The sequence below is a fragment of the Homarus americanus genome, unplaced genomic scaffold (genome assembly GCF_018991925.1).
Source record: "Homarus americanus isolate GMGI-L3 unplaced genomic scaffold, GMGI_Hamer_2.0 scaffold56910, whole genome shotgun sequence".
In the NCBI taxonomy this organism is placed as follows: Eukaryota; Metazoa; Arthropoda; class Malacostraca; order Decapoda; family Nephropidae; genus Homarus; species Homarus americanus.
Window position 1 is genome coordinate 957043 of NW_024750825.1, and position 19719 is coordinate 976761.

The 19719-nt window shown below is 39.9% G+C and overlaps 1 protein-coding gene across 1 annotated transcript in view; it reads right to left on the reverse strand.

Moving 5' to 3' along the window:
* LOC121854215 (G-protein coupled receptor GRL101-like) overlaps positions 1 to 19719 on the reverse strand; it is a 121192-nt gene that overhangs the window by 83571 nt on the left and 17902 nt on the right. Inside the window, exon 2 of the mRNA XM_042348722.1 lies at positions 2083 to 2364. Within this exon, the coding sequence (XP_042204656.1) occupies positions 2083 to 2364 (282 nt within the window). The remainder of the gene's footprint in view (positions 1 to 2082; positions 2365 to 19719) is intronic.

The window sequence follows — 19719 nt, forward strand, 5'->3', positions numbered from 1 at the left end:
AATAATTTTAACACATATGTTGCTCTAACGTCGACGTATATTTTGTGTTATGTTACCTGTAAGAGTAAGCTGGTATTTTATGTCCTCGTCCAAGATGGTTTAGACTTTTTCTCGTTAGTTTTACGTTATTTTTAAGTGGAGGAGTTGTATATTCCCTCCCGTAATGTGTTGTTCTTGTTGGTATTTTATTCGCCTGGCAGGTGAAAATTTCCTGGATCGATATCTGAAGGAATCAAGTGCGAGGGTTTTGTAGGAGTGGAACTCTGGCAAGCTTCTTTGGTCAGTTATCAGGTACCCGACGGGAAATAGATGACAATCACCTCTGTGGTTGGTGATCTGTCAGGTTCTTCATATGATATGTCTCGACAGTTCGAAAACAATGAGTGAAGTTGTTAGCATCATCTTCACTTTATGCACATTCCTTCCCTACTTAACACCTTAATTATTCTCATTCACGAAAGTCAAATATTAACTATTATATATAAAAGTTTTATTCTATATGGTATTTATTTATATTAGGAGTGTTCTTTGACCAGATATACTATATTACGGTCGAGGAAATGGAAATTACTCAGTGGGGGGCTGTTAATCGTGTCGGAAAAAGAGTTTAAAATGGCAGTTACTGTAGTAAACATGAGAAAAAATTAGTCGTCAAAGACTTATTTATATGTAAAAGAATAAATCCTCTGTAATTTAACAAGGTTTTCCAAAGAGCAACAAAGAAGTCCACAGTATTTTCAGGGGAAGTCTTATTATGCTCTTTCAAATTTACTATTGCTTTTCCTGAGCCCTACACATCACCGTGGAATTTTTTTTTGTGCATTTCCCTCTGAATGAAGCTCTTAAAGTTATCACTGATCATAAGTTAGATGAGGCCTGGGGAAGGAAAGTGGTGGGGAGTGATGGGGCCCAATGGAGGACTGTGAAAAGGAGTAGATGGAGCCTGGAAGAGGACGGCAAGGGCTTCCTATGTCTCACATTGCCACCTACTCAAGTCTCTTAGAATACCAGGATCCTCTTTTTGTCATTATTTTACGTGTTGAGTTGCTACCGGTGGCTACAACTGTAAATCTTACTTTTGTCGGTGTGAGTAAAATGAAAAAGAAGATGGTGTCTGGATAAAGAAAACAGCAATGATTGGTGGTGTAGCAGTAAAGAGGGATAATGATGGAAGAGGATAACACACAGGTAAAGGATGGTGATAAGCATAGCCTGGAGAATAGTGCTAATGAGGCGAAGAATCTTACACAGCTATTGGGTAATGTGGTGACGAAAGGAATATTAATGGTAATAGCAAAGGGAACCACTTTGTGGTATTTTTGAGGAGCGATCTGTTCATACTGAGTGATCAAGATATATGTCGTCGTCAATGAGGATGCCAGTATGTTGGGTCACACAACTAAATGAGTAACACATGGTGATGAATTGATGCCATAGTTTGACAGTTCAGTTCCTTAGACGAAGGGACAGGGGCGCCTGAAGAGACAAACTGGCGTGGATTAATGTTCCGAGCCTGTCACCCAAGCAGAAACATCTAACGATCGTAACTGATAGCTGAAAGGCATATTGGATATGGTTACCTCCCCGCCAACGTCGATTACTGTTGGAACATCCGATTGGAACCCGACAGGTTCCACCTGATTGACTCAGCACCCCTACCCGAAGGTGACGAGATGGACAAGCAGAACTCTGAAGGAGCAGCTGAGACATGGATGGCGGGAGAGAGAAGACAGGAGGGCAGAGGAATGTGAGGAGATAGGCGGAGATGGTGATTGATATACATTTGTGAATCTGAGAGACATGTTGTGGGTTTTCTTTTTAATTAAATAATTTGCCTTTTCTCATAGGTAGTAGTATGTGTTATGTGTGTAATGTGTATAGCCAAGAGTATATCACTTATTAATTGTAATATGACAATTTCCTATAAGCTCCCTTTATCATCGTAACGCCTGTCGCAAATAAATCAAAGAGATAAATTGCAGTCAAATGGGTTAAGAGTTACCAAGGGGTGTTACTGATGGGTTAAGAAGCCGCGGAGTACCCGTGAAGTTTAGGGTGGTTAGAGGGAAACTTAACACTCACCACACTGAGAAACGGCTTCGTCCGATTCGTCTAGACATTCCGTTACTCCTGAACAAGTAGCGTTGTGTGGTATGCACTGAGTACCATCCCAGCATCTCCACATCCCTGGTTGGCACGAGACGCCTTCCACTGACGCTTGCTGATATGGCGCCGCTGTGCACTCCATTTCAGTATCCTCCTCCTCTTCCATTATCGATTCACTTCTCTGCAGGTCGCTGATGCTCTGCTCTGTGACACCTTGAGGTAAAGGATTGCCCGGCGAGTTTGATAAGATGCTGATCCCTGCAAAGAGAAAAAAATCCACTGAATACAAGGGAAATGTTCTAGTACAATGTGAAGCGAATAAAAGAATTTTGCAAGAAAAAAGGAAACTTCATGCACGAGGAAAACGATTACTCGGTAGGGAGGCAGATTCCTGCAAGATATCGATAGAAACATTCTGAACAAACGAGGAAGTTTCTTGTAAGAACGTAAGATGAATTTACCATAGAGTTAGTAAGAACAATAACGATCAGTCTTGGAAGAGTCACCAGAAGATACTTCCAGTTCATGATCAGTATGTGGATATCAGTAGTGGCTCTAATTACGACTCTGCAATATGATAGTCAGAACTGACAAGAACAATTATTTACCGATGAAATTTATATATGCATGACCATATTCTCATATTTTCTATCCGCGATGTAATAAGCAATTCATATAGCGACTAAGGAAACTAGCCTAACTTAGATATGTCTCACTCACACACATTACTTCCTCTGGTGAGGCGACCCAAGACTGTGGAATTGCCAATCGAGTGTTTACATGAGTGTGAACGTTATATTATACGCCTACCTGGTGCTTGTTCGTTACCAATATAGTCACATATACAGGCAAGGACCAAAACACTCGCCCTTGCTCCTGTTTGACATTGTAGACCACACTCCCGTAAACTAATAGAGCCGCCTACCCACGTATCTGGAAGCTAAAATCACCCAGGCAACCAAAACCACGACACACACAACCAGGAACTAACATCACCACCTACACAACCAGGAACTAACATCCCCAGCCACACACCCAGGAACTAACATCACCACCTACACACCCAGGAACTAACATCCCCAGCCACACAACCAGGAACTAACATCACCACCTACACACCCAGGAACTAACATCCCCAGCCACACAACCAGGAACTAACATCACCACCTACACACCCAGGAACTAACATCACCAGCCACACAACCAGGAACTAACACTACCCACACACCCATAAACTAACATCACCACCTACACGCCCAGGAACTAACATCACCACCCACACAACCAGGAACTAACACTACCCACACACCCATAAACTAACATCACCACCCACACAACCATGAACTAACATCACCATTCACACAACCAGGAACTAACATATCCACTTACGCAGCCTGTAACTAACTCCCCCCTCGTGCATTTACAATATATACTGTATATGAGTCAACTTGGCTTCCCGTGTAAATATTTTTGTAAACAAATGTATTCCTTGTAAACTTTGATAATTACCCCGGAGGTACAAACCCTCCATTAGTCAAGTAATAACTGATAATTATTCTTCAGTAACCGCTGGCGTTGAACATGTATCGTAATTCTCAGGATATTTATTGCAAGTTGTATTGATTTTCGATAAACTCGAGTATTTTCTGTTTGCAGTTTTAAAACAATAAGTCAAATCTAAGATATCTTACGTGGCTTGTGTGATCAATAACCATTAATCCTTAGAAGATCTTATCCATGTCATACTATTGTTTGCTATCCTCGAGTGTCAATAACCATTAATCCTTAGAAGATCTTATCCATGTCATACTATTGTTTGCTATCCTCGAGTGTCAATAACCATTAATCCTTAGAAGATCTTATCCATGCCATACTATTGTTTGCTATCCTCGAGTGTCAATAACCATTAATCCTTAGAAGATCTTATCCATGTCATACTATTGATTGCTATCCTCGAGTGTCAATAACCATTAATCCTTAGAAGATCTTATCCATGTCATACTATTGTTTGCTATCCTCGAGTGTCAATAACCATTAATCCTTAGAAGATCTTATCCATGTCATACTATTGATTGCTATCCTCGAGTGTCAATAACCATTAATCCTTAGAAGATCTTATCCATGTCATACTATTGTTTGCTATCCTCGAGTGTACGTGATTTTTATTTTTCATGATGTAGTGTGGATTGAGAGCGCAGGTTTCTGGGCTTCACTTGCTGAGGACAAACTTAATACAGAGGGAGTATGCACCTAATAGTAAGTTCTTTATTTGATGATATCATGATTTTAGAAGAAATAAACCGCCGAAGGAAAGGAGTGGTGATGTTTGCTGCTGGATTTGTGGATAGTGGTGATGTTAGCTCCTGGATGTGTGGATGATGGAGATGTTAGCTCCTGGATGTGTGGATGATGGAGATGTTAGCTCCTGGATGTGTGGATGATTGTGATGTTAGCTCCTGGATGTGATGTGATGTTAGCTCCTGATGTGTGGATGTTAGCTCCTGGCTCCTGTGGATGGTGGTGATGTTAGCTCCTGGATGTGTGGATGATGGTGATGTTAGCTCCTGGATGTGTGGATGATGGTGATGTTAGATGTGTGGATGGTTGTTAGTCCTGTGATGTGGATGGATGGTGGTGATGTTAGCTCCTGGATGTGTGGATGGTGGTGATGTTAGCTCTGGATGTGGATGGATGTTAGTATGGATGATGGTGATGTTATTCCTGGTGATGTTGCTCCTGATGGATGATGGTGATGTTAGCTCCTGGATGTGGATGATGGTGATGTTAGCTCCTGGATGTGTGGATGATGGTGATGTTAGCTCCTGATTCTGATATGATGTGTGATGGTGATGTTAGCTCCTAGGATAATTGGTGATGTTAGCTCCTGGATGGTGGATGGTGATGTTAGCTCCTGGATGTGTGGATGGTGGTGATGTTAGCCTGGTGTGGATGATGGTGATGTTAGCCCGGATGTGTGGATGATGGTGATGTTGGCCCTGATGTATGGATGATGGTGATGTTAGCTCCTGGATGTGTGGATGGTGGTGATGTTAGCTCCTGGATGTGTGGATGGTGGTGATGTTAGCCCTGGATGTGTGGATGGTGGTGATGCTAGCCCTGGATTTGTGGATAGTGGTGATGTTAGCTCCTGGATGTGTGGATGATGGAGATGTTAGCTCCTGGATGTGTGGATGATGGAGATGTTAGCTCCTGGATGTGTGGATGATTGTGATGTTAGCTCCTGGATGTGTGGATGGTGGTGATGTTAGCTCCTGGATGTATGGATGATGGTGATGTTAGCTCCTGGATGTGTGGATGATGGTGATGTTAGCTCCTGGATGTATGGATGATGGTGATGTTAGCTCCTGGATGTGTGGATGATGGTGATGTTAGCTCTTGGTTGTATGGAAAGTGGTGGTAGTTCATGGATATTAGGGCGGCCACACAGGTTTACGAGTGTGCGGGCGGCCATTTTGGTTCACGCAAGATATGCGGCTATTTAGTTTACAAATATGCGGGCGTCCATGCTGGTTCATAAATGGCCCATTGATTATCATTCATTCTTCCTGTGTGTGTGTGTGTGTGTGTGTGTGTCATATCGGTGGCTAATAAGTACCCAACAGAACTGTGATACTATTGTTATGGTCACATGTGCACTCGACTGGCAATTCTGCAGGCCCATGGTCCACATATTGGAGAGGATAGTGTGTGACAATTTGGTTCAACTAATTTCCTCATTAGCCAATTATCAAACCCCAACCCCTTCCCTCGTACACACGGTAATAAAAAAAAGTATCTTCCTGGATGGGCCGATGAATTTTGAAATGATCAAGACGATTCGTGTTGTCTCGGTGTTGTCATTATTGTTTAACACAAAAAGCGGAAGAAAATATATATATATATATATATATATATATATATATATATATATATATATATATATATATATATATATATATATATATATATATATATATATATATATATATATAATTTTTTTTTTTTGCAGTGTACATCTCCCTCCCCCCAAACCCTGACCTCCCTCCCTTCACACCCTCCCCTACTTCCCCTCACAGCCTTCTCTTCCCACTCACACCCTGACTCCCTCACTCATCACACCCTCCCCCCCTAACACCTCCTCTACTTCCCCTTACATCCTCCCCTCCCTCCCTTCACACTATCCCCTTCTACCCCCTCACATCCTCCCTTCCTTCCTTTTTAATCCTCCCATCTCTGCGGATGTAATATACGAAGAAAACAATTAGTTTAGAAAGACTTAAATAGCCAGAAATGTAAACGCGACAACAGAGAATCTTGGTTTCAGTTTGTTTGTGTTTGTTTGTTTACTTGACCCTCGGTGTTTTGGGTCGTGTAAACCTTGTGTGTTTGTTTACTGAAGTTTGACTCGGGCTAAGCAATCTGGGGCTTAAAGACAAAGTAGTTTAACGGTATAAAAGTCTTTCATTTTTCTGCTGACTCCGAGAACTGTTACATGGTGTGGCGAATGGGCTCATGAAATTGGCGGAAAAGTGTATTCAAGGTTAAAAAAATATATATATATGAACTTTGAGACCAAGAAGCATATTATGTATTGCCAGCCATATACTCCGACTGAAAGCTATTTCCGGAATTTTCATCACAGCGTCATGGATCTGTAGTCATGTGTATGTGATTTATATCCATAGTTTCTTGAGGAGTAAGTATGCTATATGCCGGTAATTGACGTTTATGGACGGTGGGGAAAATCAACGATATAGCGGTAATGGAGAGAGAGAGAGAGAGAGAGAGAGAGAGAGAGATTCATTGATCTGAATTTAAAAAAGGACAGAATATCTAATTTAATCTAGGAAAATGAAAAGATTGCCACCACGTAATAACACTTAAGAACAAAAAGAGGAGGGTGAGTAAAATATCAGATTAAAGTAGAATTTGGGATTCAAGAGACAAGCCATATTATACTGTATAAACACTTAAACAGTGGATGAAGTACCTGGCACCCCCGAGGTAAAATGTCCCTAAAAATGACCAGTTACCTTAGTTATAATGCATCTTGGAAATTAAAAGGTGGTTGATGGGTTATTTGGTAGACCCATGATATAATATTTTGGGTACATAGGGATTAATAAATGCTGATTACCGTGATTTATTTATACATATAAATTGCTTTTCGAAGCCGTTAGATTTACGTTGAGCATCGTCAAAACCAAGTGAGATCGGGTTCACATATGGACTGTGTAATACTCTCAGTGTGACGGTGGGGTAGGTTGATTGTGGCAGTGGGACAGGTTGATTGGCAGTGGAACAGGCTGAATGTGACAGTGGGACAGGCTGAGTGTGGTGGTGGGACAGTCTGAGTAAGGCGGTGGGAGAGGCTGAGTGTAGTGGTGGGAGAGGCTTCACCGCAACCTGCATTCCTGTAATTGATATTCAATCCCTTTACTGCGGGTAGCGAGTAGTGAGCTTAACTACTGAGCTGCTTTACCTGCCAATGCACTGTATTCATATTGCTGTTCCCCTGAGATTAGTAGAAAATCGATAGTGATCTTCATCTACTCTATTACGCTGCCTCATGTATAAGTACAGCAGCAGGTGTTTACTGACGTATTCATAAAAAAAATTATAACTTATACCAATGAGATGTGTCTCTTGATATTCATTTGTTAAGGAGTAGCTTATACTAACCGTAGTCGTTAAAGTGCAGTGATCTATAGGTATATGAAATACACTGTGTGTTTGTATGTCTCTTACAAGCATGTCCACTGTTTTTAAGATAAAGAGCTGAAATTTGGTAGGGAGATCCGGTATACCTACAGGGGTATGTAATGGTCATACATACCTGAATATAAATTCAAAGTGCTAGACCTGTATATACTCTCTGAGTGAAGTTTACAAAGTTGCTGCTGGAACCAGAAGGCTAAACCTCCAACAGGTACTGCTAGAAAAACTTCTAAATTGTTAGTCTTAAGCGAAAAAATTTACAAATGTTTGGATAAATTGTCCTCTAGTCTGTTGTGTTTGTGACAAAGCTGATGTCATGAACACATCAGCTACGGGAAAAGTGTTAATCAAATAGTTATTTTAAATCTCTCGGGTACTACAAATTTTATCTAAATGTTATTAGGTTATTTTCTTACCAGAAGAATTTAAACCGCTGTAATGTGATTGTTTCTTACAGATTACAAAATGGCTTAAAGATGGTTAGTATCACTTAAAGGTTTGAACAAATTGTATGGATATTTTGTCGTAAATATTTTCAAACTAGGTTGGACAAAAATTATCACTCATTTGTATGCTGTTATGCGTCTGTGTGTATTATTGCTTCTGTTCTCATGTGTAAAGGTTGGACCTTACGGAAAAAAAATCTTGTTAGGACTGCGCACATGTGACAACTATACTTTGTCGTTAGGAAGTAGTTCAAGGTTATATCATGACAGTCAGGCATCAGTAAAATAACCCAGTGTTCCAGCGTCCATAAAAGCAGGTGCGAAAAAGTATAAATTGATTAAGTCCATGGATGAAGAGGTAAGTCACATCCACTTCAGCAAGATTAAACGGGTCTTTGCCTGATCTTTTTAAGGCAAAATTTTACACTTAGCTCGACTCTGACTGAGGTTGGGAGCTTATGGCTTGACCACCTACTTGTGAAATAAAATTAAATTAACGAAGGAACGAAGGAGATCCGAATTTCCCTGAGCCTAGATGATATCAAATTTTCACTTTTAAACATCAATATCCGTAATGGTTACTTTTGAGAAATACAATTACTGATATTTGAAACAGTTGATAACTTCTAAATACGAAGTAGCCTCCCTCTTTCTCCGGGAATCTTGTGTGAGAATTCACCTTCATAACAAAGAATCGTTTATTCAATTGTCCGAGATGTGTTATGCTTTCATTAATTGATATGTATTTTATTAATACAATCTTTTAAGAATATTAAAAGTGAGATCAGGTTCACATACGGACTGTGTAACACTCTGAGCGTGGTGGTGGGACAGGCTGAGTGTGGCGGTATTTAACAAAGAGAGCAAAATATGCCATGAGCGTGGGCTGGCATGGTCCCAGGGACTATATCATTAAACTCTGGTTAACAAGAACTCCTACATGGTAAATCATTTGATGTCAGGAAGCTGCGGATCCCAGAACAAGAAATCTGGATTAAATTTAAACAACAGTTAGAATTCTGTGAATATTAGCATTACACACTAGAAGAAATAGAAGAAATAAGACATAAAACTTATAATAAATCAATTACTCGGTTTTCACACAGCATTTACTAATGCTGTTTTGTTTTAGCAAAATGAGTAATTATAGAGAATGGTCGTTCCAATAGCCTCTTCATTTTGTATTAGAATTTTGTCGGTGCCTCTATGTATTAAATATTCAATAAACTGGCCTCTCAGCCTTTAAAAGAGTGCCCTGGCTTAATTAAGTTTGCCATAGTTACTTATACATAACCGGGTGCAGTGTAAAAACATAGGCTACAGGAAATGGTGCGGCTGCTCCTCCCTATCATTTTCCAAGATCGTGAACCAGTGATAAAAGTTAAATATTCTCGGCTAAAGAGTTCACAGAGCAAGAGATCCGAGTCAAGTACCAAGGATCTTCAACTTACATCTGTGGTATAAAAGCAAACTGTAGTTTCGGTGACAAAAATGGCAGTAAAAGTTGAGTTCAGTTAACTTATCCCTGGTTTATTGCAGTCATGTGTCTTACGACTTGTTTCTCAGCGACATTACATGTTGTTTTATGATACCGTATCAACACATTCCTCGAGTGTCAGATAAAGCCAGTGCTTCCTCTTATACACAACTTGTGCTTTATTATTCACAACTTCTACTGAGTGAAAGTTCTTCTTAAATATGGTGTTGATATTAAGGTAGTCTCTCTCTGGGTGTGTTAACCGTGCTAAAATACACCATTGCTTTTTCCTCTCATAATTCTGGCATCTTTGAGGTTAACTTGTCATGAAGATACATATAAATAAGCACCTTTCTTATGATAAAATCCGTATTATGCATAAATTAACTTAATTGCTATAACTACGACATAGCAACAACATTATATAATTAACCCACAATGGTAGACGCAATATATCCATAAATATGAAAAATTAATCTACAAACTCGGAAATTTTAAGGCCTCAAGAATTTATGTCTAACAAAGTTCAAATTTCTCTGATTTTCGCTTTAATTATTGAGTCTGTCTTGTTCAGTGAGGTTCAGCCCGGATTTACGCCATTGACATGTTACCTCCAGATATTTTCCTTCCTCACCACTGTTTTCAGATTACAAATTGTCTCCTACCTATTTTCCAGCGTTGCCTCTTTGGTATAATTGTCTCCAGTCCTGTCTCCTTTCTCTTCTACAGTGCTGTCTCTATGGCATTATTGTCTCCTGTCTTCTCCAGTGTTGTTCCAGTGGTACCTTTTTGTCTGCTACTGTGGTTCCTCCCAGCCACTGACTCCATGATGCAATTGTCTCCTCTTATGCCTCTTCTCCAATGTTATCTTGACTGTACATATACTTCCTCTTATTCCTCTTCACGGTACAAATGTCTCCTCTTCTGTCTCTTTACTGTACAAATGTCTCCTCTTCTGTCTTTTCACAGTACAAGTATTTCCTCTTCTGTCTCTTCGCGATACAAATGTCTCCCTTCCTGTCTACAGCATTTGCCAGAGCTGTCTCCACAATAATGTAGTGGCTGCACTGCGACCTTTCCTGATTTGTGTTTATTACCGCTTGTCGACTTAATCTTCATAGTTCACGCTTGTGTTGGATGTTAGCCGACACAGTTCCTCTCTTTGCTCTATTACTTCAGTATATAGCACACATTACATCAATCAGTATGAAACTAGTATTTAGCACATAAAATAACCACAGCCATCAATTAACGTTTCATCGGGTATTTAAAACATGCAGGTAACCGATTAGAGTACAAAGACAAAATCTGTCTCTTACAACAGCGAGAAGTGTGATAATAACGATAATAACAGAATTATTAGAGGGGATGGTGGGGGGAAGGGGAGGAAAGAACGGCAAGAATGAAAAATGCAAGGAGGGAGTAAATAAAAGTAAGAGAAGGGGTAAGTGTTGAGAGTTACTAAAGGGGTCCAGCAAGTGATCTACTATGTTAAGTGTTTCAATGTATTACTTGACTGAGCCTGGAAGGAAATACACTATATATAAGATTATGGTTAGAAGGGATCTTTATATTCCAGCAAGAGCTACTTTTTCATATTTATGTAATCAATTTTATCTTCTAGTTTAATATGAAACGCTTATGATCGTGTTTTTCTTTGGTCAGTGTTTGTTTTCATCTCATTAGACTTACGTTTATTAGACGACACTCCTTCACTTAGAGGTTCACAGTTAAGAGATTAAATAATAACACAACTTGAGTATAGTGCCAATAACAACCAATTTGATGATTGTGGATGAATCGTAGTTGTGTTTTGTTTCATTAGGACTTAAGGAACTTAATTTATAATAAAAAATACAGGTCTAAAATCATAATGCTTGTACAGTATGTGTAGGTGAAAGTATCTGTCCACAATGTTAGATGTTTTTAGAAAGATAAAACGTATCAGATTAGGGTAAATTTTTGAAGTTAATGTTGATGTAAGAGAAAGTGGAATTAGATAGGTTTGTTGCCGTAAGTATGAAAGAAACTAGATAAATAATAATATGGAAGTTAAATATCTTTTCTGACAGCTTAGTCCATGAAACATAGAACTGCCGAATAAATACAAAAAATAAAAGTAATCGTTCATAATGTTCAACACTGACGTAAACAGTTTTAATGCGCACAAAATGTAACAGAAAACTACGAAAAAGTATAATGTAGAAAACCAAGTCACCGTGGTGTGGCGAATTTTACGAAGGAGAAGCCAGCGTGAAGTCTCCAGTGCAGCTCCTCCTCCCAGTTATTTATGGAGGGAAGACATTGGATTATTGCAGCAGGAGAGTCACCAGGTTTACATTTGTTGGAGTGAATCACTTATTGGAAATTTTGTGTTTATCATTTTAAGTGTAAAAGCAAACTATTGATAAGAAATATACTAAACACTGCGACTCGAAGATGAGGAAAACTTTGTTTGGATTATTAAAGAAAATAAGGAGTAAGGAAAGGTTGAGTTGATAAAAGAATGAAGATAGGAAACTTTAAAGTGTAAATCATGTTCTGTATAATGGAAAATAAATTCCTGGTAACAGGAAAGCAGATAACAATGTTTGTGAAAGAGGAGAGTGTCCCGGGTGGTGTGAGAGTACAGGGTGCACTTAAGAACTGTTATCAACCTTTCTTCCATTTCCGCTTGTAACTTTAACCTTAATCCAGTTGTGGTCAATATATTCCCTAACTCTTACATAAATAACTCGGTAGAAAAAGTACCTCAGATGCACACACTCGCTTTCCATCAAAAACATAATTTGTAGCCCACACTATTATTCTATAACATCTTCATCATATTAGCCACCAATGTCAATATCCTTAGTCTTATTGCAGCTTCTAATTTCTTTAACGTCGTACTCTTTTAGCAAGTAGTACACCTCACTGTTTTTGCTGCCTCATGCGTGGAGTGACATACCAGTTCTACTTATTAGAAGAAACAAAAATAAAAGCTATTTATTTGTCTTATCAACGACCAATCCCTCCTTTAACGCCCTCCGTCGATTCCCTTTCCTCCTTTTTCAGCTTTTTTTTTTCTTCCACAGTCAGCGTGCCAATGAATTCCAATCTATCATCCACCTCCTTTCACTCCTCTTCGCAACACACGCTTTTTTCTTTCTTTTTTTACCAACCCTACTCGGTCCATATTCCATTTATTTGAACATCATCATGTTTCATATCTTTCGTTCATTACAATTATCGCCTAAGGAACGCTCTATCGCCTCGTTTATTTCCGTCATCTAAAGCATCCGTCTCTTAATAAACTAGATCATGTATTGTCAACTTTCTTACTTATACTTGTAGAGTAATAGGTAACTTTAGCATGAATATAAGTTGCTTCTCAGTTGTATAACACTTCAAAGGGTACACAGCTATGTTTACCTGTCTTAATTCATCACAAGTATAAACACTATCCATTACTCCCGTGGTGGGTCCTATCCATAAACAAATGCATAGGTATTTGTTATACCAGTGTAACCCTCCTTCAATGGATGTTTGTGCACTGAAAATAGTGGCTTTAGACAACTAAGTTTTATTCCTTTTCATCACAATTGGAAAAACGTCTCAGTGGTCACATCACCTTTTTAAGAGCTCTTTCAATATTCATGCATTTATTTGTTTATTGAGGGAGAAATGTTCTCTTTACTGTCCTGCTATATTCAGTTAACAAGTAAGTTATCCTAGCGTTTTATCAGAGTTTTCAAAATATAATAATTTCAGTAGGCAAGTTTTTAAGCTGTTGATTTTTTTTTAGGTTAAGACCACTAGACTTCTCGTCGCGGTGGCCTCATTTTTCTGCCAACACTAACTTTCTCACATTATCCGGGACACTCTCTTCACTCACACCATCTGGTACACTCTCCTCTCTCACACCACTCGGCACTCTCTTCTCACACCACCTGGCACTCTCTTCTCACACCACCCGGCACTCTCTTCTCACACCACCCGGCACTCTCTTCTCACACCACCCGGCACTCTTCCTCCACACCACCCGGCACTCTCTTCTCACCACCAGCACTCTCTTCTCCACACCACCCGGCACTCTCTTCTCACTCCACCTCTCTTCACTCACACCATCTGGTACACTCTCCTCTCTCACACCACTCGGCACTCTCTTCTCACACCACCTGGCACTCTCTTCTCACACCACCCGGCACTCTCTTCTCACACCACCCGGCACTCTCTTCTCACACCACCCGGCACTCACTCTCTTCTCGTACACTGCCCGGGTCAATCTCCTCTGTTATATATCTTGATCTGCTTTTGTTTATGTCAGCTATTTATTTTCCATTGTATGTAACCTGATTTACTCCTTAAGTTTATATTATATTACACAATCTTTCTTTATTGTATTTTTGTTTCCTTTTCCCCACTAGTTTTTTTTGTGTGTAAAATTGTATCACCGACTTTTTTCCTTAACTCTGACTTCCAATGGTTATAATCTCTTATATATATACACTCTTCAATAAATGATTCATCCTAGTCAAAATAAATTTGTTGAGTCTACTGTTGGTAAAATCTTATGGCTTGTTTGTACAGTGAAACCTTCATATAACGGACTCTTCTCTCCATATAATCCATTAGATAAGGGTTTCACAATTATTGGACCCACGATATAACGAACATTCATATCTATATAGTTAGTTCATTGAATGGTGTTGTCACATGTAACGGATCCTCGATATAAAAAACTTTCATCGCCATATAGTCCGTTAAATAGAGGTTTCACTGTATTAATAAACATGAGGATAACCTTTACCGAGGGCCCTAAAGATCATGTTTGTCTTTGTTCTCCATTAAATAGTTTTTATCAATACTGTTTACGTGGAAGTTGTATATTGTGAACTTTTGTTTTGGGGGTAATTATACAATGACTTTATATTTTATTATCACAAACCTGTTAATAAAATAATCCAATTTACCTGTTCCATTATAATTTTCTTTTTATTTCCATACAAAAAATCGAATTTCTTACTTCACATACCTACCTATACCACTTCATCATGCTCTTTACACAATAACTAACTTCTAAGTAACTGTATCTTCATTTCCATCCCCCTCTTGCTTTTGTCTTTATATCTTCCCTTCTGCCACTCTCTCTCTCTCTCCTCCTACCCTCCTTCCTCTTCCATTATTCGGTTATTGTTTTTGCTCTTACTCTTCTCTTTTAATTCTCTTTCGCCAAGTGTGTTTATAGGTGTAACTATAGTTGTTTTTATATTGTCATTTGTTTGTCATGATACTTGAAATAATTAAAGGGATGCTAATTCATATATGTTAACTTATTACCACATTTACATACCAGGATTTAGTTATATATATATTAATACCGGTGTGACAGTGTAGGATATTATATATACATTACGAGGAAATTCTGGAGAAAGCGGAGAACGTTTGTCTGGTAATATCAAGCAACAACGTGAAATGTGAAGATGAAGTCGACAAGAGGTAATAAACACAAATCAGTGAGCAGCCAGTGCATAATTATGGAGACAACGCTGGCAGATAGTTAAGTGACGACAATTGTGCCTTGGAGGTAACGCTAGAGACGATGCAGACAATTACAATGTGGAAGCAGTACATGGTGAGGGAGGAGACAGCTATACAGTTGGAGACAGGGTTGTGGAAGAGTCAGAAGAGGATGGGAATTATATTACTGGGGTATAAATAAGAGGACCTGAAACAATATTAGATAAAAAATGTTGCTCAAAATTTTAGAGTACCAATAATTATTTTTTTTTTTCGTTTAAGTGCACAGATCGCGCCAAGGTGATAAACTAATCATAAAATGAAGTCTGTACCTAATTAATTTTGATAAAATGAAATCTCGGTATCCAAATTGTTGAGAAAATAATTTATTAGTTTCTTTAAGAATCTTTAAGTTTGATAATAATGATTTCTAGCGAATCTTAAGCTCAGTTTTATAAAGACTGTCGACTCAGTAAGCCTGGGTAAACAGGGGAAGATAGATCTCTTAATTTTTTGTTTTTGGTGACTAATTTATTCACTAATCTAGGTTACCTGCTATATGATCTTAATTATTGTTCAAGCGCAGTACTTGTAGTGCATTATAACGTTAACTGTGGATAAATTGCTTATGACAATTTGCCACAACATATTTAGTATTATTAGTGGTAATTGCTGTTGTTGTATTAGTGATATTTCAATTAGCTATCCTATACATTACTGACCCCAACTTAAGAGAGGTTGTTACCATAATGCTTGAAAGTCATTTATATAGCATTGTGTTAGGTGACTTTCTTGAAGGAAATGATGAGATTGACGGAGAAAAGAAGAAATAACAAACCCCTTAAAGTTTTCTACACCAAGACCATGGTAGTAGTGGACAACATTTTCACTGTTCAGGGGGAATATTGAAAACATATTTATGTTAGAGGTTATGCTCTCAGAGGCAAGATATTCATTATACGTGAAAAGAACTGTAATTTTTCACAAGAAAGGGACGCTTACTTTATGAAATGTTCAACAAAGGAGAAAAAAAGAAGCAGTTAGAATCGCCCTCTTTAATTATATCCACCGACAGTGTAAAAGTTGAGTCATAAGGTAGTTATGGAAGAACACCGAAACCATGGAAAACACTTACAGCATATATATTTTTTCTGGCCTGGTACGACAGTTGACGTCCGTACGTGATACCTACCAATGCCCATGTAAGACTGGAAGAATAATACCAACAAAATTTAAACCATTTCCCACCATTAATGAAACTAGCCCGAGTAGATCATCTTGTAGGACCCATACAGGTTAAGGCTGCAATCGGACTCCATATTTAGTAGCATTTACCTCATGTTATCCTTGAACCACCGGTGTTTAAGAAGGTATAAGGTACTACAACTTCAGTCGGTATTCCTCATCAAATCCTGTCTGGAAGAAAGACTCACTACGCCTACACACAGTCTATACTAAATCATGGTGATGCGTTGATAAAGAATTACACTGAAACACTCAAGCGGGATTGCCAATAGCAACTAACGGAATGGCCAAGATTCATTACTTCGTCGCTCTTCGCCTTTACACAAGCCCCAGAAACTAATTTGAAAGGTTCACCTTTTCAGTAACTGCCCAGACGATCTACAAGGCGACCTGTCAGTATAGGCAAGATCTAAGATGGTTGGTGAATTCTTGAGAGATTCAGAAGACGAATGAGTAAATAATTATTTACTCAAATTTCATAAGCAGTGCTAGAGTCTTCACCAACTCCTCCCGGGGTTCTCTCCAAGATTGATTATAATCAATCTTGGAGAGACCCCCAGGAGGAGTTGGTGAAGACTCTAGCACTGCTTATGAAATTTTCTGACACAAAAGTTAAGGATAGAAGAACCCTCAGGGAGGGAGACACAAGTTGAGGATGCAGTTAAAGGACCTCGCACAGTGGCATGCTGCCTTTTTTTTCTCCTGAATTTGGTAAGTATCATCAATGGGAATTAGATGAGGTACCACTTAATTATATATACTGTATGCTGAAAAGTTACCATGAAACTTCCAGTGACAAGGACCTGCACTCCCACATTCATAACGAAGCTGGAGGGAGGCATGTTTAAGTAGCTGCAATTGTTGTGAGAGTCATCTATTTCCGGTAGGCTGGACTAGGAGATAAGCAAATACGATTTTCTGTTCAAAAATAATCTTATCAAGGGACTGTTATCAACGAGTGACTAAAAGGCCCTTTGCCGAAAACTAACGAGCCCGTTATTCACGAGATGGTCATGAGAAACAACCCGGAATGAGAGGAGAAGTCTAACACCTGTATTGGTCTCAGCGGTGTGTAGACTCGCTACAGTCAAGAAGTGTGAATAATGAAGACTTTATTAGTTGTTCTACATTGTTGCAAAAATGTGGTAGATGATTACGCTTTTGAACTCTGAACTGTCTATTGTGTGTGTATGTGCTCGAGGCAATCTAGTGATCCTTGTGGCAGTTGGGGTGGAATGTGAACAATACCCAGTGGATTTTCAGAGTGAACATTGTGAGTTTGTAAGTGATATTCCTCCCTCATACCGAGAACTCAGCACTCTAATAGACTCGGTTCATCTATAAAGTGACTTTGAAGAGAGCACCGTTTCCCCTACTATTTGTCAACAAAAATTCACTCATCCTGGCGAAGGTTCAGAGCTCTCTAACTTGAAGTGAATATTTATTTATGACCCTAACTGTGTTTGTAATTAGAACTTAGTTGTGTATTATACAAAGTTTCTTTGCAACGTGGATTCGCTCATATAGCAACAATAATCAACTCTGAAAGTTATATGAAACAAATAAGAAAATGTATGTCTACATGTGAACAAATAACTATTCACTTCAGCTCTGAACACTTTAATCTGTATCCATGGAATAAATTACATAAAAGGTGTTATCAATTATTATTATTATTATTATTATTATTATTATTATTATTATTATTATTATTATTATTATTATTATTATTATTATTATTATTATTATTATTATTATTATTATTATTATTATTACCCCCAAGGCCCCGATGTGGGTAAGTCACCTATGCCCGGTGGGCTAATCCCTGTAAAAAAATAATAAAAAAAATTACTTAAATAAATGTTTCTTCCTGGGTGATTATTGTTAAGTAACTAGGAACATAAGACCCGACTCTGGGTTGTACCTGAGGCTAATTCCTTATCTCCCTCCACCTTCACAACCTCCTTGACTCTGTTTCCAGTGCTGTTTACTCCACTTCTCTCTATATCTTCCACTGCCCTTCCTTGCCTCCCTTCTCTTTTCCCCTCTACCAACCCTTCTTCTTAGCCTCTACCTACCTTCGTTTCTTTCCTTTCCTCCCTCTCTCAATATTTACCTCTCCTGCTTTCTCTTCTTCCTCCTCTCCGTCCTTTTCTTTTTATTATCCTATCCACCTCACCGTTCCCCCCTCTTTACCATATCTTTTCTTTCTCCCCTACTTCATCGGCACTTCTTCTCTCCTCCTCTCACCTCTAGTACCACTCCTCTTTCTTTCCTCCCATCACTTACCCTCCGTCTGCTCCTTCCAAGAGACAGGACAGGCTAGGTGAATGGAGGTGAGGGGGGGGGGGAGATGTGGAGGCAAGACCGGAGATCACAATGAAATGAAACTTGCCTTCTTCCTCCGTTTGTAGAGACACCAATAACGCTTCTATGTTTTCACTGCCCCACTCCTCCTCCTCCCTACCCCCATACCTCCATTTAACCCCTCACCCTTCCCCCTACCACCTTCATGCTTCCCCTTACCGCAAGAAGTGATTTATTGGGTGTGGAGAGTGAGGGCTGGTGGTGGGGTGAGTGAGGGGTGACGTGAGAGTGGTGTGGTCATGGGCTGGGGAGAGTGAGGGCTGGTGGTGGGGTGAGTGAGGGGTGGAGAGTGGTGTGGTCATGGGCTGGGGAGAGTGAGGGCTGGTGGTGGGGCAGTGAGGGGTGACGTGAGAGTGGTGTGGTGGGCTGGGGAGAGTGAGGGCTGTGGGTGTGAGGTGACGTGAGTGGTGGGTCATGGGCTGGGAGGTGAGGGCTGGTGGTGGGGTGAGTGAGGGGTGACGTGAGAGTGGGTGTGGTCATGGGCTGGGGAGAGTGAGGGCTGGTGGTGGGGTGAGTGAGGGGTGACGTGAGAGTGGTGTGGTCATGGGCTGGGAGAGTGAGGGCTGGTGGTGGGGTGAGTGAGGGGTGACGTGAGAGTGGTGTGGTCATGGGCTGGGGAGAGTGAGGGCTGGTGGTGGGGTGAGTGAGGGGTGACGTGAGAGTGGTGTGGTCATGGGCTGGGGAGAGTGAGGGCTGGTGGTGGGGTGAGTTAGGGGTGACGTGAGAGTGGTGTGGTCATGGGCTGGGGAGAGTGAGGGCTGGTGGTGGGGTGAGTGAGGGGGGTGACGTGAGTGGTGTGGTCATGGGTTGGGGAGAGTGAGGGCTGGTGGTGGGGTGAGTTAGGGGTGACGTGAGAGTGGT